This window comes from Mercenaria mercenaria, chromosome 4 (assembly GCF_021730395.1).
Source record: "Mercenaria mercenaria strain notata chromosome 4, MADL_Memer_1, whole genome shotgun sequence".
Taxonomy (NCBI): Eukaryota; Metazoa; Mollusca; class Bivalvia; order Venerida; family Veneridae; genus Mercenaria; species Mercenaria mercenaria.
This window is the reverse complement of record NC_069364.1, coordinates 27334997-27360709: the sequence shown is the minus strand read 5'-3', so window position 1 is coordinate 27360709 and position 25713 is coordinate 27334997. Positions and strand designations below refer to the sequence as shown.

At 35.3% G+C, this 25713-nt stretch overlaps 1 protein-coding gene across 1 annotated transcript in view; it reads right to left on the bottom strand.

The window, feature by feature from the left end:
- LOC123552778 (DNA replication ATP-dependent helicase/nuclease DNA2-like) overlaps positions 1–25713 on the bottom strand; it is a 124756-nt gene that overhangs the window by 15639 nt on the left and 83404 nt on the right. Inside the window, exons 5-23 of the mRNA XM_053542100.1 lie at positions 23880–24038; positions 23385–23409; positions 21422–21484; positions 20711–20796; positions 20266–20388; positions 19084–19143; positions 18705–18753; positions 15931–16008; positions 14851–14968; positions 14174–14345; positions 13335–13520; positions 12332–12442; positions 7846–7983; positions 6561–6686; positions 4314–4393; positions 3402–3454; positions 2604–2652; positions 1282–1397; positions 101–229 (exon numbers count right to left, since the gene is read on the bottom strand). Of these exons, the coding sequence (XP_053398075.1) occupies positions 101–229; positions 1282–1397; positions 2604–2652; positions 3402–3454; positions 4314–4393; positions 6561–6686; positions 7846–7983; positions 12332–12442; positions 13335–13520; positions 14174–14345; positions 14851–14968; positions 15931–16008; positions 18705–18753; positions 19084–19143; positions 20266–20388; positions 20711–20796; positions 21422–21484; positions 23385–23409; positions 23880–24038 (1921 nt within the window). The remainder of the gene's footprint in view (positions 1–100; positions 230–1281; positions 1398–2603; positions 2653–3401; positions 3455–4313; positions 4394–6560; positions 6687–7845; positions 7984–12331; positions 12443–13334; positions 13521–14173; positions 14346–14850; positions 14969–15930; positions 16009–18704; positions 18754–19083; positions 19144–20265; positions 20389–20710; positions 20797–21421; positions 21485–23384; positions 23410–23879; positions 24039–25713) is intronic.

Here is a 25713-nt window from a genome sequence, read left to right as displayed (position 1 = left end):
TGTAAAAAAAAAGCAGTTTGAAAAAAGGACAATTATTGTAGAAGAAAAATATAAGACTGCCCTATAAATTAGTATCATGTTAACACTGTTTATTGCATACCTGAGCACTAAAGAAGTTTTCCAACTCGCTTGTGGTTGAAATCTCTTTTGTCATGGCTTCCACAGTAAACTGCCTGATCTCACTGTGTACCTTAGCAACACGACCAACTCTGAGAAATTTTACACCATCCTGAAAGATGGGTACATTAGGGACATCATCAAGTAATTGAATATAACTGTCAGAAAATAAAGTCAATATCAAAACTGCAGTTTTTAGAAGACTTTTTTTTTTTACTCCACATCAATGTGTAAAGTAAAAAGAATGTACATTGCAAAATATCATGTCAGTTAACCTTTACCATAATAAATTGCTATAATGAACTTGTCCATCTTTGAATTTGGACAGTACCATTAACTGTTAAAAGGGGTGCTTACCAAAAAGATACTGAATGAATAGCGAACAGTGCAGATCATGATCAGACTGCATGGATGTGCAGGCTAATCATGATCTACACTGGTCACAATGGCAGAACCAATCGTGTCCTGCATGCTAAGGGTTAATTCATTTTACCATATGCCCAATTGTTTTTCAGTTACTGATCAGGAACAGTTTTCAGCCTCACGGTCATTGTGATATTGACCTTTGACCTTAATAGCTACACACAACAGAACACCCTCATCAAAGACAATCATTCTAGGAAATCTGACAATCATAGATACAAGAATTCTTCAGTCATAGGTCAGAAAGTATTTATGATCTCAAAGACACATAATTACAATCTCTAGATCACAGAAACCTTGACCTTTGACCTACTGACCCCAAAAACATATAGATTATCTACTAAGCAAGAGCAATCATCTAATGATGTTTGACAGGCATAGGCACAAGCATTCTCTAATTACTGAGTTGAAACTAAATGGTATGTTTAACCCTTAACCTGCTAAATTTATATAATGAACATGTCAATCTTTCAATTTGGACAGTACCATTAACTGTTAAAAGGGGTGCATACCAAAAATAGACTGACTGAATGGCGAACAGGGCAGATCATGATCTACACTGGACGCAAAGGCAGAATCAATCATGTCTAGCATGATATGGATTAACTTCGAACAAGTGTAGGGGTACATAAAAATGCACATTTCAGCTAATTCAAAATTTAACTAATAGGTACGAAAACAGATATACAGTTTATTCTACATTTCAATATAGTATACCAAAACCGAATCAACAGAACTTACTTTTTTAAGTTTAAGCAGTATATTATCTACTGCTGAGTGAGTGTAACTTGTCAACAATACTGACAGGCCGAGTTCATGCAACACCTTCACAAGTGCAACGATGGTGGATGTCTTGCCTAAAATATACATGAGCCATGCCATTGGAAAACCAACATAGTGGGTTTGCGTCCAGCATGGATCCAGACCAGCCTGCGCATCCGCGCAGTCTGGTCAGGATCCATGCTGTTCGCTAACAGTTTCTCCAATTCCAATAGGCTTTAAAAGCGAACAGCATGGATCCTGACCAGACTGCGTGGATGCGCAGGCTGGTCTGGATCCATGCTGGTCGCAAACCCACTATGTTGGTTTTCTCATGGCATGGGTCATAAACTTCATCTGACAATAAATTGCTAACATTTCAATGAACTTCTACAATTAGGGTAAAGGGTCAAGGTCTGTGCCTGATAACAGAAAATCATTCTGGCCAAATTTAGTGTGCAGCAAGTTTATATGTAGACCCAATTTGGTGCTGAAAACAATAGTTTTGTAGCTATTATACTATATTAGAAATAATGGTGTGGCCCTTCCAAGCTTCAATAGATATGCACGAAAAATACTCTGCTCACTTCAGTATAAATAAGAAAAGTTGTAATGAATTGGCCTGAATATACCTGATTAACTAATTAGTCAAACTGACTAATGTAAGTAGTTATCATTAATTCCCATTAAAGAGCTGGACTTCAAAAACAAAAAGAAAACCCATGCATTACTTGTGTTGCAAAATCGTTTAACATAAATCTTGTGGTGGGGCTGTTAGAGCAAACATCCAATGTTCTAGTTTTCTATGTATTTTCAGGCACAGCACCAGATTGATGTAGTATCTTGTAAAGTAACAATATTTCCAATGCAACAGTACAAAATGTATTTCGGTTACATGTATTTATTTAGCTTATCAGTGTTACTGTAAAAGCACATATTTTCGCTGGGTCAAAATTTCGCAAATTTGAAACTTTGAGTATGTTTACTAAGTTTAGTATTTGCGAAATTGTAAAAATTGTATCCTACTCGAATTTGAATTATACTAATGGTGAATATTTAGGCCAGGATTAATGTTAGCAAATATAGCGAAATTTAAACCCTCGCAGAGTTTCTACTTTTACAGTACTACACTTGTATCAATGTTGTAACTTATCTTTTATAAGTATGTAAGTATATGTATCATGTATATTAGGAAAAAATATTATGAAGGTGTAATTAATTATGGAGATATAATGGAAAAATAAGAGAATTAATGCATGAGAATTTTACAGAATTTCTTCAATATTAAACATTTAGAAACAAACCTGTCCCAGGGTAGCCTCGGATAAGTACATAATCCTTACACATCAACACCTAAAAAATAAAGAAACTAGATGATCATGGTTACCTTTTAGAACAAGAGGGCAGTAGTTGACCAAAGTCACCCATATGATCTTGGTTTTTTGAACTTGAATATATGCATGGCATAGAGTTGTGAATGGGAAAACTGTCTTTAGTATTAGCTAGTGCCCCTGAAAGTGACCAAGTGCCACCATTTCAATAAATTTGGGAGAGGATCTTACATCGATGCTACAGACCAAGTTTCAGAAAGATTCACCAAGCAGTTCATTAGAAGAAGTCGTTTAAAGGTTTTTCTAATTCTACATCTAGTAACCCTTCAAAGGGGAAAATATCCCAATGTACAAGTAAACAAATCTGGAAGAGGAAATAACAATGATGGAAAAGACCATGTGATGAAGATCCATCAAGCAATTTATGAAAAAGTTGTATAAAGATATCATTAAATTTTTTCCTAGCAAACCCTGAAAGGGACTGAGTGCCCCCATTTGAATAAAAGTTGGGATAGGACCTTATAATGATGCAACTACCATGTTTGATGAAGATACATGAAGTAGTTAAAAAGCAAAAGTTGTTTAAAAGTACTCATTTAAGCTCTAGCAGCTCCTAAAGGGGGCCAAGTGGTCCCATTTAAACAAAATTGGTGGAGAACCTTATAACAATGCTACAGACCAAGTAAAGTTAGTTTTGTTTGTTTTGGGTTTATTGCCCTTTTTTTAACAGTATTTCAGTTATGTATCGGTGGGCAGTTAACATAGTTTTACCTTCAATATTGCAGTCTTCTGAGGCTTGTTGAGATTCTTGAAGACAGATTTCACTGAATAAAAAGAAATGTTTATGCTTACAATAACAGCCAGATTCTATCACTTTTTTTTTTGTTGGGTTTAACGTCACAATGAAACAATTATAGGTCATATGGCGACTGGTTTAGCACTGCTTCATAGGTCCAGTACTATGAACAAAAGATGTTATAACGTATTTGTAAGTGCATTTCTATAACAAGAAACATGAGCAAATTTTTGGACTACCTTCGAAATACAACCATAAATGAATCTTCTGCCTACAAAATTACCTTAATTTCTTTAGAAATTATCTATATTTCTTAAGAAATTATCAAGACTCTGAGGCTCGGACCCACTTCAGTGAGGGACAAGTGATTTGAAATCAGCGACCTTAACCACTCTGCCCTAGAGGCCCTCACAGGAGGATAGTAGGATAGCTACAAGTTCATACAAAATAGAAAACAATAGGTGCTTTTGAGGAAAGCGCATGTCTCCCACAACTGCCTAATCATCTGAATAGTAAGTCTGTCTTTATATACTGTTTACAGCCTATTGGTATTCACATGTTGGAGTAACCGGCCTACATCTGTGTATCAGTAATTATGTTCAAGGGCCATAATTCCTACGTGCCTGGGCCGATTTGGCTAGTTATCGAACTTGCCGGAGGAATTATTAGCAAATATATTTTGTTCAAGTTTGGTAAGATCGGATGAGAAATGTTCGACTACAAGCTTTGTGACAGACAGACAGCCACACAGAGGAGTAAATCAATATGGCTCCCTACCACTGTGTGGTGGGAGACATAATTAGGGTTCTCATAGCTCCTGAACTGGTCATAAGCATGGTCTTTTGGTATGGTGTAAATAAATACAGCAGTTCACCAAAGTAGCGTACCCTTCTCTATGTTTCCCTTTGACAGCGTATTGATGAACTCTGGCTTCACTCTATCAATGATGAGTCTTCGCAATTTGTTACTGTATAGAAATGTACAAATATTGTTATTATACAATATAGCATAAGTTTAACAATCTTTGGCTGTTTATAGAGAAAAAAGCATGTAACAGACTCAATGACAGTCATGCTTGTCCACATGATCATTTATTTATTTGGGTTTTACGGCGCACCAACACAGTATAGGTTATATGGTGCCAAACAAGACTACAAATTCTGATTTCACATCTCATTTACATTGAAATAAAAACATGAGGTATGGAATCAAAATTTGTATACCTGTTGGAATCACAGAGTTACAGCAAAACCATGTCTTAAGACCCTATTAGTTGTCTCTTACGATCATGCAAGGGTAAGGCAGTGGTTCCAATTCTTTTCATACACAGATCGTCCCAGAACCACATGGGGCTGTCCACATGATCAACAGCCTTGAGGAACCAGTATTGTAAATTCAGATAATTTTCTAAGGCCATATTGTTATATCTGAAACTTATGTTTCAGCAGTAGAACAGTTACGATATATGGTCAATCAGACAAAAAAATAAGACTGTTTAAAATGAAAGTAAAACTTTCAAAAGTATTTGTTTATTGTGTAAAGTAACAATTTACAAAAACTCCAAAAAAAAATCCACTGAGAAAATCTCTGATTTTATAGTATGCTGCATGTGTGTCTGATGGGTTGAGCATCATTTTTAACAGTATTTTCAATAATGGGACAGGGGTCAGTTAACATCATCAGTGTGCCTGGTTTGTATACCTGAAATTTTTACTCCACAACTACGTGGCAACTTCTCCCTATACATACGAGACAGACAACCAATGACTTCAGGCATGACTTCTGTTAAACATAAGCCTGGTTTGGTCTGGTGATCAAACTTTGATATCTCCATTCATAGTGCACAGCCTACTGAACTAACTGGGCATGGTTCAATGATATTTTAACTTTTAACCCGCTAAATTTCTAAAATGGACTGTCCATCATTCAATTTCGTCAGTACCACTTTTTATTCAAAGGGGTGTTCACTGAAAATCTACTGACTGAATAGCAAACAGTGCAGACCATGATCAGACTGCACGTCCGTGCAGACTCACCATGGTCTGCACAGGTCGCAAAGGCAGAGGCAAAGGCAGAATCAATGGCCGTTTAACAAGAGCACCGCCTTGCGGGTGCTGACGCTCATCTGATTTTTTTTTGTATAATAGAAATATTGTCCTACCCATGATTTTCTAAGTCTAAAAAGGGCCATCATTCTTGCAAAAAGCAGGATAGAGTTATGTTTCTTGATGTACAGTGTCCACTTATGATTGTGAAAAACTGTTGCAAGTTTTTAAAGCAATAGCTTTGATACTTTATGAGAAAAGTTGCCTTAAACATAATACTCAACAAGAAAATGATTTTCTAAGTCCAAAAGGGGCAATAATTATTGCAAAAAGCAGGATGGAGTTATGTTGCTTGCTGTACAGGGTCAGCTTAGATGGTGAACAAGTGTTGCAAGTTTCAAAGCAATAGCTTTGACAGTTTAAGAGAAAAAGTTGACCTAAAACATAAAACTTAACCAAGAATTCTGATATTTCTAAGTCCAAAAGGGCCATAAAATCTTGCAAAAAGCAGGATGGAGTTACGTTTCTTGCTGTACAGGGTCAGCTTATGATGGTGAACAAGTGTTGCAAGTTTTAAAGCAATAGCTTTGAAAGTTTAGGATAAAAGCTGACCTAAACATAAAACTTAACTAAGAAAACTGATTTTCAAAGTCCAAAAGGGGCAATAATTCTTGCAAAAAGCAAGATGGAGTTATGTTTCTTGATGTACAGGGTCTGCTTATGATGGTGAACAAGTATTCCAAGTTTCAAAGCAATAGCTTTGATAGTTTAGGAGAAAAGTTGACCTAAACATAAAACTTAACCAAGAAATCTGATATTTTCTAAGTACAAAAGGGGCCATAAATCTTGCAAAAAGCAAGATGGAGTTATGTTTCTTGCTATACAGGGTCAGCTTATGTGGTGAACAAGTCTTCCAGTTTCAAAGCAATAGCTTTGATAGTTTAGGAGGAAAAGCTGACCTAAACATAAAACTTAACCAGGCAACGCCGACGCAGACGCCGACGCCGACAACCGCTCAAGTGATGACAAAACTCATCATTTTTTTTCAAAAAATCAGATGAGCTAAAAACCAGACACCGGTACACGTACCTGTGAGAATCATCTGTCATAAGCTTTGAGACATTGGTGTAGAGAATTCCTGCTGTACTGAAACTGTCACACTTGTCAATACGAAAAACACTTCCCTTCATTCCAAGCAGACGGTCGACTGACTCCCTGAAAAAGACGGTCCCCAAATCTTGTGAATGATTAATTCCAATACATCTTCATTTTAATATTAGACATGTCAATTGTGATGATTATATTTTTAAATCTGTTCAGACTGGTGAAAATGGTTTTTTAAACTGATAATTAAAACTTCTAGATCTGATACACATATTGTACTTGAATAAGACAGACTTAATCAAGACAGCATTCTGTAAAAATATTATGAGTGCTTTACCTTTTATTTCACTTTTGCAATTAAATCATAACAATGTAAATCAAGAGACATGGAAATTCCATGAAAACCAATTTATTCAAAACCTAAACCATTTCAAACTGCAAAACTTAGTAAAGCTGACCTTGACAAAACAGTTCTTTAATTACAGAAAAACAACAATAGGAATCATAAATCCAACAAAATAATGACAGGGTTATAGTTCTTGGCAAAATTTTTCTCATCTAATGATGATACAGTAATGTACAAAGTTCAAAGCTATAGATCTTGCCGTATTAAAGAAAGATGGACTTGAAACAAGCTACCACTGTTGGGGTTTGAACTGCTACCCTTCACATTAAAAAGAAAACAATACAGACCAACATCACTCTGCCAGAATGGAATTTTTCAAGTACCCTTGACCCTACTGACTGACTCCATATGCAATACAAACCTTGTTCTCATAACTTTAAATACTTATAGGCCAAGTTTCATTTCAACATCTAAACTCAAACTAAAATGACTGGACCTGGTGAGTTTGACGAAATCTATCCACTCACCTGCCAATCCAATTTCAATTTTTAAAAACCTAGTCAATAAATACATTAAACACATGATAATTTCTCTTCTGGACTACATCCCTTAAGTAACCGAAGCGTCATATACTAAGGGAGATAACTCATGGAAATAAAATTCTCAAGACAAGCAGAGTTACATTTCATGAACAAGAGCATTGCTCTGCAAAGCAATATATACCTGAAGACAGCTCTGAACCTGATGGTATTGAATATATTCCTTGACAGATTCAGCAGATATGGAGTGAATGATTGTCTGTTTGACCACTTAGCATGATAGTGACCATGACCTTTGACTTAGAAACCTAAAAATAATGAGAGGTCAAAGGTGAATATGCTTTTTTTACTAAGAGTCCTCTAAGAACTAATTAATCAGTTTTACCTTTCAGTGAGGACCTGGATGAAGCCGGGTGAAATTTCTTGCACAAATCCTGTACAAACTGCAACCCAGGCAGGGTCTTCTCTACTGATCACAACACTGTCTTGTAGTGTAATACCCACACTAGACAGTGGACCTTGCCTGTAATTTAAGTAAAAAGGTCAACTGACATCATTAACCTTTACCCTGCTAAATTTCTATAATGAACTTGTCCATCTTTTAAATTTGGACAATACCATTAACCATTAACTGTTAAAAGGGGTGCTTATGAAAAAGATACTGACTGGAAGGCGAACAGTGCAGACCATGATCAGACTGCACAGATGTGCAGGCTGGTCTTGGTCTGCACTGGCTGCAAAGGCAGAATCACTTGCTGCCAGCAGGCTAAGGGTTAAACATAAATCTAGGACTTCTTGTTGAGTCAGTAACCTTTGTCGTAACTTACCAACACATGGCATCTTTTAAATTAGTAGATTGAAGAAAAAAATACAATATCACTAACTTGGTAGCTTTTTAATTTGTCTGACGCCTAGTTCCATTAAACTTCAGCAATAATTAGTACTACTGATACAAGTTTTTACAACTTAAAGGCAGAGACGGGGGAAACAACTATAATAACAGTTAGCTCCTCTCTGATTCACCCTGTGCTTTGTTAATGACAAAACTGACATCACTAAAGATATTGAGGAATATAATTATCTGTTAAGACTTAAGATGTAAAAGAATCTAAAAATCTCAAACAATTATCTAACTTTTTGCTACAAATACAGAGATGCCATCACTTTGAGTGTGATGTTGCCCTACTGATGTACATTTCACTGCATGGGTAACAGGAGCTGTCCGTAAGACAGCGCACTTGACTTTTCTCAGTGCTTGACTCTGAATTAGAGCTTTGCCAGTAAAAAGAAATATAAGTTAAAAAGGGACATAACTCTGTTAAAATTCAAATCAGAGTTATGGGAATTGTGTCTCCTGGTGTAGACTCTGATAGTAAATAACTATTTTGAGTTTCAAGTCAAAAGCTTTAACAGTAACAGAGATATTTGACTTTTAACAAAAAATTCTAAGTTAAAAAGGGGCATAATTCTGTCAAAATTCAAATCAGAGTTATGGATATTGTTTCTCCTGGTGTAGACTTTGATGGTAAATAGTATTTGAGCCGTGCCATGGGAAAATCAACATAGTGGGTGTGCGACCAGCATGGATCCAGACCAGCCTGCGCATCCGCGCAGTCTGGTCAGGATCCATGCTGTTCGCTAACAGTTTCTCCAATTCCAATAGGCTTTAAAAGCGAACAGCATGGAGCTTGACCAGACTGCGCGGATGCGCAGGCTGGTCTGGATCCATGCTGGTCGCACACCCACTATGTTGGTTTTCCCATGGCACGGCTCATTTTAAGTTTCAAGTCAAAAGCTTTGATAGTAACAAAGGTATCTGACTTTATCAAAAACTTTAACAAAAAATTCTAAGTTAAAAAGGGGCATAATTCTGTCAAAATTCAAACCAGAGTTATTGGAATTGTGTCTCTTGGTGCAGACTTTGATTGTATATAACTATTTTGAGTTTCAAGTCAAAAGTTTTAATAGTAACAGAGATATTTGACTTTATCAAAAATTAAAAAAAAAAAAAATTCTAAGTTAAAAGGGGCATAATTCTGTCAAAATTCAAATCAGAGTTATGGGGATTGTTTCTCCTGGTGTAGACTTTAATGGTAAATAAGTATTTTAAGTTTCAAATCAATAGCTTTGATAGTAACAGAGATATTAATTTTGACTTTCGCAAAAACTTTAACCAAAAATTCTAAGTTAAAAAGGGGCATAATTCTGTCAAAATTCAATCAGAGTTACGGGGATTGTTTCTCCTGGTGTAGACTGATAGTAAATAAATATTTTAAGTTTCAAGTCAATAGCTTTGATAGTAACTGAGATATTTGACTTTATCAAAAACTTTAACCAAAAATTCGAAGTTAAAAAGGGTCATAATTCTGTCAAAATTCAAACACAGTTATGGGGATTGTTTCTTCTGGTGTTGCCTTTGATAGTAAATAACTATTTTAAGTTTCAAGTCAATAGATACTTGACTTTATCAAAAACATTAACCAACGGCGACGCTGACGCCGGGGCGAGTGCAATAGCTCTACTTTTTCTTCGAAAAGTTGAGCTAAAAACTGTTAAAATGACAAGAAACAAGTAAGACTGAAATATCTTTCACTGATGAACACCGAATTTGAATTTTCACTTGTGGCTATGTTACTCATGGAATTATTGCATTTGATTTTCGCTTGGATAAACTTTTTTTTTTTAAAGATATAGAGAATCCAATCTGACTAAAGTCCTTGATCTTCTAAACGAAGATCTGAGAACGACCCATTCACATTCGTCTTCTGTATATTTTGGATTTCCATTATTACTATTTTTATGTTATCCAATCAGACGACTTGTTCGATTGTCAAAGAGTAAGAAAAATATGCAGTTATTCCAGGACTCGAACCCGGGACCTCTCGCTTACAAAGCAAGTGGCCTACCGACTGAGCTAACCGGCTATCTGATACATTACGACATAAGAATTGTAAATATCAAAAGTCAATGCTACAGGTAGATTTGCAAGATGTTGTAAGCTAGACTCTGATTGGCTAGTGAAAGGGCCGTCAGAACGAGGCAATGAATAGGTCGTTTTCAGATCCTATGCGTAGCGTAATAGGAGATGTACTTTAGTCAGATTGTAGAGAATCTGTCACTGGTCTTCGGTTAAGATCAGAAAATCCCAACCCGAGGGCGCACCGCTCAAGGCGAGGCTGTGCCGAGTTTAAGACTTGAGCGGTGCGCCCGAGGGCTGGGATTTCTGATCTTCACCGAACACCAATGATGGATTCTATTTCTCACTTACCACACAGAAACAATAAAAACAAGCATGAAAATATGAAACTATTTAAAACGCGGGAAATTGACATCCGTTTAAACAGAAGTGACATCGTGACATTTTCAGTGACGCACAATAACAAAGTTCCGCTTTAGTTTTATCGTTTGTAGCGTAACGGTACGTTCTTATCATAAAGTAATGAATTATGAATCAAGAAATACACTATAAGGAATGGAGAGAAAAGATAAAGGTACCTGATTTTTAATTATTTTACATAAATAATATGTATATTCAGGCATGAAGTAGTCCCTCACAGGAGTGTGGGGTAACCCAGTGAATAAGATTTTCCAGCATTTCTAAAAATAGAGATTTTTCTGTCCGGTAAGTGAGAAATTTCAATCTTAACCTGAACCAAGCAAATATCCTCAATAAAAATTCGCTTGAATTTCCAAGAGCTTTCTGAGACAAACAAAAACTTTTAATTTTGCAGGATTTACAATTTCCTACAAATTAAAATTTTATTTTGGCAATGATGATAAAAATCAAGCAAGCTTCAACCAAATTTTCTTAATCAAATAAGAGCTATAATTTGAATTATAGTCGACATTGTATTAAGAGACCACCCAAGGGACTGCTAAGAAAATGGGTCCCCTTTTAAAGGAACGGTCTTTAATGAATTCAGTTTTGATAAAAAGGAAAATGTTTTAACCTTTTTAAAGTGACTCTATTTATTATGACATACATGTTTTGGTTTCAAAATCTGTTTTAACATTGTGAACACTTTGCCAAGTCCACAAACCGTGAAAATTATGGCTGGATTTTTTTGTTAGTTTGACTGATACAAAGGTTAATTGCATTTAGTCACATGCAAAACGTACTCGTTAATTATACAGATGAAGAAATGCCCGGTAGAATGTTGGTACCCGGTCGCTTTAATAGATACTTTTTTCGAATATTTTACCTGTCGGGACTTTCATTAATGGGGGTCGCTAGTCGTTTAATAAAGAAGTCGTTTAATGGGATGAATTTTTTATACTGAAAACGTTGGGGGGATTTTTACTGGTCGTTTAATACAAAAATCGCTTAATAGAGGTGTCGCAAGTACGATGTCGACTGTACTTTCAACCGTGAGTAATTTTACACAGTTATGTAAAAACACATGCTGAGCACCAAGACCTGATACGTGAAGTTTCATTCGAATATATGTAGTTGTAACAGAAATAAAGCTTGACAACTGAATATTCTATGTATAAAAAGGGCCATAATTTATATTAAATTGAATCAAGAGTTCTATAACTTGATCATTTCATTAGGTTGGATGACTGGAAAGCATTGTTCCAATCCATAGTTGTTACTGAGATTCAGCTAGATAGCGAGTTTCATAAAAAAGTTAAACCAAATTTTCTAAGTAAAGAAGGATGATAATTTGCATTAAATTCAACTGAAAATTACCTATCTGGGTTATTTCAGCAGATTTGACGACTACGAACCCTTGTGTGAAATGTCCATACAAAATATGCAATGGTTACTGGGATATGATCTTGCATGTAAAACTTTACCAACTCTAACGGACACCAAGATAAGATAAATAGCTCTCGATATTCTTCATACAGCCAAGATAAGAACATACTTGGGATATTGTGAATGCCGAGAGAAGGTAAGTACAACTGCATCTTGTCCTATCTCTTCACAGCTCTCAGAGAGTAAAACCATTCCACTGAGACAGAGTCCTGCTTCCTCCCTGAAAAATTTCAGGATCGATACAATTGTTACAATAGGACATAAACATTCAATTAAAATTTTATTTGTTAGAACACAACTTCAGAAAGACATCATCCCTTGAGCACAAGTTTGAATTTATTGGTGTTTTATTTTTGCTTAGATAAAATATTTTTGTTGGACTTGTCAAACGGACACAATTTTAGGACATATGGCGACTTTCTAGCTTTTTGTAGTACTGGAGGACCCTAAATGCCCCTCTGGACATTATTTCATCATGAGTGGACACCTGGGTAGAACCATTGACCTTCCATAAGCCAGCCGGATGGCTTCCTTACATTAAGAGTTCAGTCCAACATGTGAGGTGCAAGCGATTTAAAGTCAGTAATCTTTTTACAGATTTTATTGACCATTTGACCATGGAGGCTCCTGTATTAGTTGAACCTGGCTTATTGGTCACCTTTATCAAACAGCAACTTTGCTACAGCAGCTAGTCAGCTAACATCCCAAACTTATTTCAATTTTCTATTCTAATTTTAATTTAATCTGCTTCAAGTACCCACCTGCCTTAAACAGCCACAGCATCGTCCCTTGGCTGACTGCTTAATCAAGTTTCACTGTACTTTTAAATCATTAATATTCATAAATAATTTTCATGACTATCATGAGTGTCATTAAATAAAATCTAATCCCCATAAAACATAAAATTTATTTTTACCCTCAAGAAAGAAATCCGTAACTTCTTATCCCAAAACCATAAAGTTTCATGTTCATAAATTTAAATTAAATAATTACATACTATGTCATGAGTGGCAAATATTGTTATTGATTTATTTTATCATTTATATAGACTCTAAGATTGCTTTATATCTTATAACTGAACTATACACTATTAAACAGCTACATGAACATACCTCTTCACAGAATTTTTACACCATATGTCTGCTAAAGTCTTTTTTGATTGACCAAGCTGTGATTCTAGATCTAACATGAGACACCATTGGATAAAATATGTCATGTGATCCAACGTCAAATGCCCCAAACTTTCATTAACCAATCCAGACATCCCGCTGGAATCAGCTGACCTCCCTTCAACCTGCCTTAGAATTCAAGTTACAACAATTACTGCCCATTCTTGTTTATCATAATGTTATAAAATGAGCACCATTCACCATGTATATCTATTCTAAAATGTTTTTAGTTATCATGTATTTGCCAATCACGTGGTAAAATAAATCTTTGTTTGTTTGTTTTGGGTTTAACGCCATTTTTCAACAGTATTTCAGTTATGTAACCGCTGGCAGTTAAGCTAACCAGTGTTCCTAGATTTTGTACCAGTACAAACCTGTTCTCAGCAAGTAACTGCCAACTTTCCCACATGAATCAGAGGTGGAGGACTAATGATTTCAGACACAATGTCGTTTATCAAATAGTGACCGAGAACATACGCCCTGCCCGAGAATCTAACTCACGACCCCGCAATCCGTAGACCAACACTCTACCTACTGAGCTAAGCTGGCGGGCAAAAATAAATCTAAATTTCAATTTTGAGCATTTACAATATATGGCACATTGTACAGATATGTCCCAAATCAAAATTATTTTTTCCCATAGACTGACATGTATTTCTAACTTTCATAAAAAGTCATATTTAAGAGTATTGAAAAATCAATTGGCTACCCTATCACTTAGAACTGACACTTCATCTACAGAAAGTTTGAAGTTCCATTTATAGAAATAATAAAACAAATACCTTTGGTATATTGAACAGTTGATAAGCTGTGGGCATTTCTGACATGCTCGAATATTTGATATGGGATCTGGCAATCTGCCAAGTGTGAATGTCTTTTGCTCACTGTCCTCTGTAGATTTTATCACCTGTCTTGAGATGTAGTAAGCCATTTCATTACGCAACTGAATAAGTCCTGAAGCAAATATAATGCAGTGAAATCATTTAAACTTTGCCCTTCTACATTTCTAAATTAGACTTGTTAATCATTCAATTTCGGGATTGTTTTTGGGTTTAATGCCGTTTTTCAACAGTAGTTCAGTTATGTAACAGCGGGCAGTTAACCTAACCAGTGTTCCTGGATTCTGTACCAATACAAACCTGTTCTCTGCAAGTATTTGCCAACTTCCCTTATGAATCAGAGATGAAGGACGAATGATTTCAGACACAATGTCTTGTATCAAATTGTCACAGAGAACATATGCCTCGCCCAGGGCTCGAACTCAGAATCCATAGATCTGCGTTTTCCCTATTGAGCTAAGAGGGCGGGCTGCTTCAATTTGGGTACTACCACTTGTTTATCAAAGGGGTGTTCACTGAAAATTTACTGACTGAATAGCGACAGTGCAGATCATGATTCTTGGACAAAGATAAAAAGACATAATAATAAATTAACAGTGTTATACTAAAGAAACACAAACCTTTCTGATGTATGTGATCAGCTGGTATAATTTTCATACTGGGTTCTTTTAGGTATAGCAGCATGCCTTTTTGGGGATCCTTCCTTCTGTCTCCACACATCATGGAATACAGAGTCACCTGCAACAGTGGTGTAAGCATACTATTTTAATGTTTGGTATGTTTCTGTCAAAAGATTCATGAAATACGTTATTCTTTGTATAACAAATAGAAATGAGTGAATGTTTCTTTTTTGTTATATCTCCCACTAGATTCTAGCATTCTCATTTGTAAAAGCTTGGTCACATGGTGACACCCTATGTTTCTATGGAAGGTCAATAGATTTTCATGTTTGATTAGGATAGAAATAAGTGGCTGATAAAACAAATTAATTATCATCCCCTTCCATTATTCAAACTGACCCCGTATATTTCCCAAAAGGGTCTCCGACAACCTTATATCAAATACTGCTTGTCTTGTTTTTAGTTTAACATCACTCACATTTTAACAGTGTTTCAGGTATATACATGATCAATAAGTTTAACCTTGGTTCCTTTTTAGTATCTCCCAATTATGCAAGTAACTGACAACTTCTTAAATCTATCAGCAGTGGAGTTTTTATCCTCAGTCAAATACACCTTGCTCATGTTTTATACCCTTGACCTACAGACTCAAATCTTCTACTTTAGCTATTGGGCTAGCTAGGCTGATTTATTGGTGACAGGGAAGGTTCCTACTTTTTCTGTGCTAGACTGATTAAAATAAATCCCTCCTTGGTCTTGGTTCAAATTTCATTTCCCACTTAGCTGTATATCTACATTTGTTCACAAAAATCCTATTTTTCATATGGGCTTATGCAGAATAACAGACATAAGACTTTCAAGTTCAATAAGCTCCCACTGACTATTTTGTACCCCAACTGTAAAGTGACTATGAATTTACAATATTAACCGAAGACCTCACAGAAAATTCTGCTGGTGAGGGAGCTTCTGTGGGCAATGAAACTCACAACACTGGTTTCTTAGTCAAGTGTCTCTCCATCTCTGTAGAAGATCCACAACCAGCCTGCTTTACTCTACTAAATTACATTGTATTAAATATACCTGTCCTTTATGTTCCACGGAGTAAGACGTCTTTCCTGTCTTCAGTTCTAATGGCAATGTTGTGGTACCCGGCCCATTCTGAAAATTATACATGCATAAACATCAGTCTGAAAGCAATGGGGTATGTAGGATTTACGTAAGAAAATCACCAAATCCCTTCAATATTCAGAGATTTTAAACCATAATGGCTTTTATTACATTGATGTTTGATATAATAATACAGGTCACAGTAAACATGTAAAGCTCACATAATTTCCAGAATCAGGTCAAAGAAAGCATGAATGCCTCCCTTACAGTTACAGGAATTGTTTCTCAATGACAACAGAAATAACAAGAGCTGACGGAGAACAGCAACACTCGACTATTCAACAGCCTTGTCGATTGAATGAATACGAAAGTTGAAAAAGGGGCATAATATAAAACAAGAGCTGTCCGTAAGACAGCCAAGCTCGACTATTCGAAATATTGTCACAAAAGCAGGAAATTATTACCCAAAATGTTAAATATCAAAAGAGTTTTAAGTTTGAAAGGGGACATAATTTGACCAAAATGCATATCAGAGTTATGGGACTAGATGCTATCAACTAGTTTTATAACCCCGAAGAAACATGTTAAGTTTCAATTCAATATATGCATTAGTTTTGGAGATAGTAACTTGCATGTAAAACTTTAACCAGAATTTTCTAAGTCCAAAAGGGGGCATAATTTGCTCAAAATACATGTTGAGAGTTATGTAACTTGACCCAGTTAGGTTGGTAATTGACCTAGAAAAAGAATAAATAAGTTTCAAAGCTATATGCCTTTTGGTAATAGCTGAATGTACTTACACGCAAAACTTTAACCAGGATTTTCTAAGTCCAAAAGGGGGCATAATTTGCCCAAAATACATGTCAGAGTTATGATACTTGATTCTATCTACTAGTTTTATAACCCCGAAGACACGTGAAGTTTCAATTTAATATCTGCATTAGTTTTGGATATAGTAACTTGCATGTAAAACTTTAACCAGGATTTTCTAAGTCCAAAAGGGGGCATAATTTGGCCAAAATACATGTCAAGAGTTATGGGACTTGATCCAGTGAGGTAGGTAATTGATCTAGAAAAAGAAAAGATAGGTTTCAAATCTATATGCCTTTTAGTAATAGCTGTATGTACTTGCACGCAAAACTTTAACCAGAAATTTCTAAGTCCAAAAGGGGGCATAATTTGGCCAAAATGAAGGTCAGAGTTATGGAACTTGGTGCTATCAACTAGTTTTATAACCCCGAAGACACATGTGAAGTTTCAATTCAATATCTGCATTAGTTTTGGAGATAGTAATTTGCATGTAAAACTTTAACCAGAATTTTCTATGTCCAAAAGGGGGCATAATTTGCTCAAAATACATGTTAGAGTTATGGAACTTGACCCAGTGAGGTTGGTAATTGACCTAGAAAAAGAATAAATAAGTTTCAAAGCTATATGCCTTTAAATGATAGCTGTATGTACTTGCATGCAAAAACTTAACCAAGGTGTGACGCCGACGCCAGGGTGAGTAGAATAGCTAGACTATTCTTTGAATAGTCGAGCTAAAAAAGCAAAATAGGGTTATGGAACCTGCATAGTGCTTATCAGCTCATGACAGTGGACAAGTGTGTGAAGTTTCAATCCATTCCAATTAGTGGGTACTGAGATACCAGCTTACATATAATAATTTAACCCAAAACTCCTAAGTTTAAAAAGGGGCATAATTTTGTAAAATGCAAAGTTGAGTTATTGACCCTTTGCACTGCATGTCATATCATGACAGTGAACAAGTGTGTGAAGTTTCAATCCTTTCCCATTAGTGGATACTGAGATACCAGCTTACATACAAAAACTTAACCAAAAATTTCTATGTTGAAAAAGGGGCATAATTTTGTAAAAAAGCAAAATAATGTTATGGGACCTGCTTTGTGCATGTCAGATCATGACAGTGAACAAGTGTGTGAAGTTTCAATTCATTCCAATTAGTGAGTACTGAGATACCAGCTTAAACACAAAACCTTAACCAAAAAATTCTAAGTCGAAAAAGAGCATAATTTTGTAAAAAAGCAAAATAGAGTTATGGAACCTGTGCAATGTAAGTCAGTTTATCACAGTGAATAAGTGTGTGAAGTTTCAATGCATTCCCACAAGTAGTTGCTGAGATACCAGCTTACATACAAAAACTTAACCAAATCGGGACGCGGACGCGGATGCGGACGCCGACGCCTGGGCGAGTCCAATAGCTCTACTATTCTATGAATAGTCGTGCTAAAAATTTTGCCCTTCATCACAAAATATTTCGCTGCTAGTCAGAAGCTGCTAATAATATTTGAAAGGCAAAATAAATTTATGACTGGGGCTCCTTTTTAAGAATTTTGAAGATGAAAATCTGATTTCAGGATTCTTTTTTAAAGGAAATGGCAAAAACGTCTTTACCAACAGTATATCGACAATGGATTATGTATAATATGAACTAAGATTTTTACACATTATATGGCTTTTTTCATTGAGCTAAAACACACTGAGAATATTACCCAATCTCTGTACTTTAAGCATTAACTGAGAAATGTTGCTGTGTGATTTCAGTGACATTTTATCAACAAGCTAAATGAGTGTTTAAATCCTGAATTTAAGATTAATCTTGAATATACATTTTTTCTCTCAGCTATTCCTACATGCAGTTTCTAAATTTCTAAAGTTATTAATATATTGCTTTTTAAATTATATAATTTTTCATACAAGGGAGTACGATATTGTACTTAATTTACTTTGATTCTGGCTTCAACTGTTAGATCTATCTTGCCTTTGATACCATATCTGCAAATAGAAAGTACTTCTCCATCCAATCTTGTTGTCAACAGACATATGTATGTTATTGCTTATCTACTCCAGTAGCCAACTAATGGAAAGCATTTCAACAGCTGTCAGTATGCTCGCTTATTTCAAGCCTTTCCATCTAATAATAGCTTACATACGAAAGTTCAAGCAAAATTTTCTTTGTTGAAAATGGGGCACAATTTTACTTAGCTAACAATTATATCTTATTACAGCTGAGAAGAAAATAATGTCTGTACATATTAGTACTTAATGATATATCTGTCCTACAAAATTTCTCTCCAAAACTATATACATGTATAATATCCTCACCTAGGTGACCACATGTTTTCCTCAATATCACAAACTTTGGTCACCTGAACATCCGAGTCACTGAAATTGAAAGGGTTAGTCATTTATTTTAAATGGACATACTTTCATACCAACACACACACAAATTTTTTTTTCAAGAAAAGACAGGAACTGATAATGATATTTTTCCATATATGCCACAAATTACATGATAATTACTTCTATATTTAATCCAATTTCAATAGCATGGCTAATAGTTTCTGTGTGTTTTCTTAATATTTTATTGATTAAATACGAAATATTGTATATAAAAGATACTCAAATGCATGCAATCACTTTAATATTGTTTAATAATGCATTACTAATTAAAGCTTTTTCTAAATTTTGAAAAAAAAAAAAAAAAAAAAAAAATGTACATAAATCTTAAGGGCCAGGCACACAGTTTTTAAATGTTATTTTCTATAATTTCAATGGTGTAACATACTTATATTAGGTGACTATTACCTTTCTTCTGTGAAAAAATCTTCTCTGCTAAAAATATCCAGTGAACAAACTGGTCAAAATACTCAAAACATTTTTTTTTTTACCCTGAATGATTCAGAAGAATTTGCAACAAATGGAGAAATAACAAAATGTACTGTGTCTAAAATGGCTGATATTTACAATGGTAGTTTCCACATCAAAATGGCTGACATTTACAATGGAAATTCCCATATCAAAATAGCTGACATTTACCAGATCAAAGAGACTGACATTTACATCGAAAATTCCCACAGCAAAATGGTTACAAATTTCAAAATATTTTTATTTTAATGACAAATAAAAACTAATAAATATCTTAAAAATTTGCATAAAATGGTATGCAACATCAACTTATTCTAGTGTTTGACAAAAATTTTCAGACACACATACCCCTGAAATGGCACACCTCAAACTACTTTAGAGATAATACCTATGTCTATACCTCGACATAAGAGATATAGACTTGACTCTTATTCTTGACACACCTTAGCTTTTGTGTAAAATTAAAATGAAATCCAGTGAATTGTTAAAACGTAATAGCTAAGACACAAAGAGTTTTAGACAGATAAACTAACAAACTGACAGTGCAAATCCTATACACCTCTTTCCAGGGGCATAGAAATAAATGAATGAAAAACCTGGTAAGAAATACAAGAATCAAACATTCCTGTCTTACATTACCTTTGTTTTTTTACTGTGAAACTACTACCAAATCTAGTATACTGTGCAAGCCAAGAAATCATCTGTGGAATGTAACTCTTAATCTCTTCCATCACCTTGTCTTCAGTCATCTGATTAGCATACCTAAAATAGTGGAATGGGCATAACTGAAATTGTGAAATTATCACACCAGTCCTGAAATAGTGGAACTGGCATACCTGATATAAAGGAATTGGCATATCTGAAATAAAACTGGAATACCTTAAATAGTGAAATTTAAATACCTGAATCTTGACCTTGATCCCACAGGTCCCATAATTTATTTAACATTATGAATCCCGAATCTTGGCATAACAATAAGCTACATAATGTGTCATCTTTCATTTCAATACATTAATCCACACTAAAGTTGACTGAACAGACAAGATTGATAAATTATAAAATATAACAGTCTATCACAACTTACATTTCTAAAAGATTACTAAGCTGTTTAACAATTGTAGCTGATTCTTGTATAATACCCTCAGCTGTGCACAATTTTTTCTTCAGCATCTACAAGACAGTGTGAAAATATGTTAAACCATATACTCCTTCACTAACACCCACTGTTGCATTACATTTGGCATGATAGAGCTGTCTGGTACAGATAAAAAAACAACAACACAATTAATTTTGTGTGAATTTGTGCATTAATTTAGTAAGAACTGCCGTATAAAAGACTTTTCATTTAAAATGCCAGGTATGGCTTCTGGTTTCATAATTCATAACCAAATAAAAGAGATCTATGAATGTGACAAAATGATGAAAAAACCTTTTCAGATACTGTTACAAAATACATGGAAAGAAATGAGCCATGCCATGAGAAAACCAACATAGTGGGTTTGCGACCAGCATGGATCCAGACCAGCCTGTGCATCTGCGCAGTTTGGTCAGGATCCATGCTGTTTGCTATTAGTTTCTCTAATTCCATTAGGCTTTGAAAGCGAGCAGCATGGATCCTGACCAGACTGCGCGGATGCGCAGGCTGGTCTAGATCCATGCTGGTCACAAACCCACTATGTTGGTTTTCTCATGGCACGGCTCAAATCAGTATTTATGCAAGTAAGAGAAAGAAACTCAAGTATGCATTCCAGTAACTATTCCTATATAATATGAAGACTGTAAACAAACATTTTACCTGCTGAAAAACACTGTGGATGATACTTCCATATAACATCTGTACATTTCTACTGTCGCATCCCTATGCAAAGAAATTTTACATTAATCATAAAATAAACAAGTAGGTATAGTGTTCCGTTTCTTTTTTAAATTGTTACATTTTAAAAGTTTTTGTCACAATCTTAGTCACATAGCAAATCTCTCAATCTGTACAGGCGCTTTATTTCTGGGAAGGGAAGGCGCCTGGTATAAATTTCATCTTTCTATGGGGTCTTCCTCACATGAAAGAATTAGACACACAAAATCAGACTACAGTGGTTACTGGCAATCAATCCAAACTCGACATTAACAACTTGGCCACGGAGCGCCCAGATACATTACTGTGGTCCAACATTTCTTTATTTACGAAATAATATATACCCTTTTCAAATGCACTCATTTGATTGGTCGAAATGAGTGCATGAGCGGGTCCGCAAAAAGTGATATTGACCTGCAAAAGTGATAATGACTCTTGTGATATCACTTTTTTTTATCATCATGTCTGAAATATGGGCCAGACAAAGGAATGCACTTTGAGAAGGGCATATAATATAACAATTATAGACTATGTTGAGATCCGAGTATGTCTTTTTACGGGCCTGTAAAATGATATTGACTGAGGATGCTGAAAAAACACATACTGACCTCAACATAAGTCAGTAACTGTATAACATATCTCATTTAGTGATTTGTCGCTGAATAAATCCTTGTTTGGAGTTCAGATGTGAGGGAATTATATCACGAGGGCACAGCCCGAGTGATTTAATAATATGCATCTTATGATTTTATGCATCAATGATTTTATTCAAGAGCAAATCACTAAATGAGATATATTATTTCGATTCTTACACGTTACAAATGATTTAAAGTACATCCTTGACAACATATTCATTAAATATTTGCCCGTTTTCAATTGGTTTCTTTTCGAGGCGTTATGCCGTTTGACGCTATGACGTAATAATTGTGACGACAATTAATATCTCTTGACAACTGAGAATGTTTACTACTAACTATCTGAGGAGTAGCAACTATTTATTGTAAAGCCTCCTAATTTTAATAGTATCTGTCATGTGCTTACGATTCGGATAGAAATATCCTTCCCGAGGGCACCTGCGCATTGGGCGGTAATGAGGCTTGCCAAATTACCACCCATGCGCAGGTGGCTGAGGGACTGATATTTCTATCTGATTCGTAAACACATGACTGATTTTTTTTCTTGCATGTCGTATACATGTTAGCATTTTATTCTGGCAGATTATTTTTCTTGAATACCGTATTTTACAAGTAACAGGTAGAAATACTTACGTAGCACTCCTTATAGAAGAGAATGAACACAAAGCGCAGAAAATTAACGTCCGTAAGCAGAAGTGACGTGATGATGTTTTGCGTTATGCACAATAACAAAGTTCCACTTTAGTTTTATCATTTGTAGTGTAACGTACATTATGTTCTTACGGTAAACTAACATATTTTGAGTTGAGAAATATACTATAAGGAACGGAGAAAAACTATCAAGGTAACTGCTTTTTTCGTATTTTACATAAACAATATATTATCAGTGCATGAACCACTAGTTGTCATTAACAGCACGAGTCATCTGGCATGGGGGTTGCCAGATGGGTTTTGCCGGCATGGGTAAAATCACTCGAAACGCCAGTCTGGTGTGTAAGAATAATCTATAAAGCCTATTAAAGTTAGCCAATATTTAACAGAAGCTTTATAAAAGATTCCAAGAGAGGCTATTATTACTATGTATAAATAAAGAAGTACTAACATCAGACTGATGTAATGTCTGACTGAGGCAATGATGTATCTAATTTGAAGCAGACGCAACTGCTTTAGACTAACATAATATGATAATCACCCATTCTAAATTTATCGCAGCAAATGTTCTACATGTTGTTACTTTATTTACCTTCAGCAAGTATCACCTCTATCCTTACCTTAAATTTCTCCTTCAGTATAGACCTGAAACATAGAAAACACATTATTAATATAAATATGTCTATCTGATCACTTGTGTGACAGTGTCTTATTGGTCTATCTGCTTCACTGGCAGAATCAAAGCAATGTCTTCTGCTTTAACAACAAACTCTTCTTAGTTTAGTCTTAATTTAGTTATAGGTAGGCATTGCTAAATATCTTATTTTCTTATGCTACCCACTTAGCTCAAAAGGGAGTGTAGATCTATAAATCACGCAATCTTTGAGTTCGATGCCCAGGTGAAGTGTATTTCTCAATGACGACTGATAAAAGTGTGTTTGAAATCATTCATTCTCCATCTCTGATTCATGTGGGGGAAGTTGGCAATTACTTGCAGAGAACAGGTTAGTACTAGTACAGAATCCATGAACAATGGTTACATCAATTTTCTGTCATATTACAAAACTGAAATACTGTTGAAAAACTGGCATTCCACCCGAAACAAACAAACTTACTTTCTCATACAGAAGACACTAGATACAACTGTAGTTCCCGACAGAAGCAGATCTGGATTTATAATCAGCAATCCAGACTGGTCTGTGATATAACAAACATCGTCTGTGAACTCTGCAAGAACATGGACTGTGTCCCCTTCTTGTACATGACTGTCCAACCTGAATAAAAACAAACAACTCATGGAAATTACTTTCACTCATACATTGTGTATTTTATATCAAGGTTAGTTACATTAGCCTTTAGCCTGCTGGCAGCAAATGACAATGCCTTTGCGACCAGTGCAGACCAAGACCAGCCTGCACTTCCGTGCAGGCTGATCATGGTCTGCACTGTTCCCTGTTCAGTCAGTAAATTTTCAGTGAAAACCCCTTTGAATAGTAAGTGGTATCGCCCAAAATTAATGATGAACCAGTCCATTTTAGAAATTTAGCAGGGTAAAGGTTATGGAAGTACACTGTACTTGACATTTTCTTCTGACTCTGAAGCTGCCAGCTCTCGTCATTTTTAAATGGGAGAAACTACCACTTCTACATTTTTCTACATCAGTGGAAATTTATTTAAAAGGGAATTATATCTATCACAAGATGAGAAGTCTTCAAGAAAAAAAATACAAAAAGAGGGTCACGGATGACCCTGGATTGCTCACCTGAGTAATATGAGCTACATGTTTCAAATGTCAAACTGATGTTAAAATATTAAAACAAAAGGGTCATGATGACCCTGGATCGCTCACCTGGGTATTGAGCTAAATGTTTCAAATGTCAAACAGATGTTAAAATATTAAAACAAGAGGGTCATGATGACCCTGGATCGCTCACCTGGGTATTGAGCTAAATGTTTCAAATTTCAAACTGATGCTAAAGTATTAAGAAAGTAGGTCAGCAGGTCACATTCATGGTCACTGAAAGTCAGTTTTAAGATTGGTGTGCAAAACTGTACATGCTACCCAAATTTCAAGGCTGTATCTTAAAAAAAACCCAAGAAAGTAGGTCAGTAGGTCACATTCCTGGTCACTGAAAGACAGTTTTAAGATCAGTATGCAAAACTGTACGTCATCCAAATTTCAAGGCCGTGACTTGTAGTTTCAGACAAGAAGATTTTTAAAGTTTTTTCCTATAAGTCTATGTAAAACTTGGGACCTCCAGGGCAATAATTTGAACAATCTTGGTAGAGGACCACAAGGAAATGCTACATGTCAAATATCAAAGGCTTTGGTCCTGTGGTTTTGGACAAGCAGATTAATTTTTAATGTTTTTTCCTATACAAGTCTATATAAACCATGCGACTCCCTGGGCGGGGCCATATTTGACCCTAGAGGGATAACTTGAACAATCTTGGTAGAGGACCACTAGATGATGTTACACATAAAATATCAAAGCCCTAGGCCCTGTGGTTTAAAATAAGAAGATTTTCAAAGTTTTTCCCTATATAAGTCTATATAAACCATGTGACCCCAAGGGCAGGGCCATATTTGACCCTTGGGGGATAATTTGAATAATCTTGGTAGAGGACCAGTAGATGATGCTACATACCAAATACAAAAGCCCTAGGGCCTGCGGTTTTGGACAAGAAGATTTTTAAAGTTTTTCTCTTTGGTTGCCATGGCTACCAGAGTTCTGCATGGAATTTAATTCTTTTGGCAGACCCTTTTTAAATATTTTAAAGGTATTTGTACTTCAATAAATATATTTGTTGTTTAAAAATTTATTATCCCTTTTATAAACTGTATCTTCTCTATTTCTAGTTTAGCTAGTCATTTCAGAGTTTTTTCATACAGAATTTTACTATCTGAAATAAAAATCAAATCCTCCTCCCGACCCACCTTACTTTTAA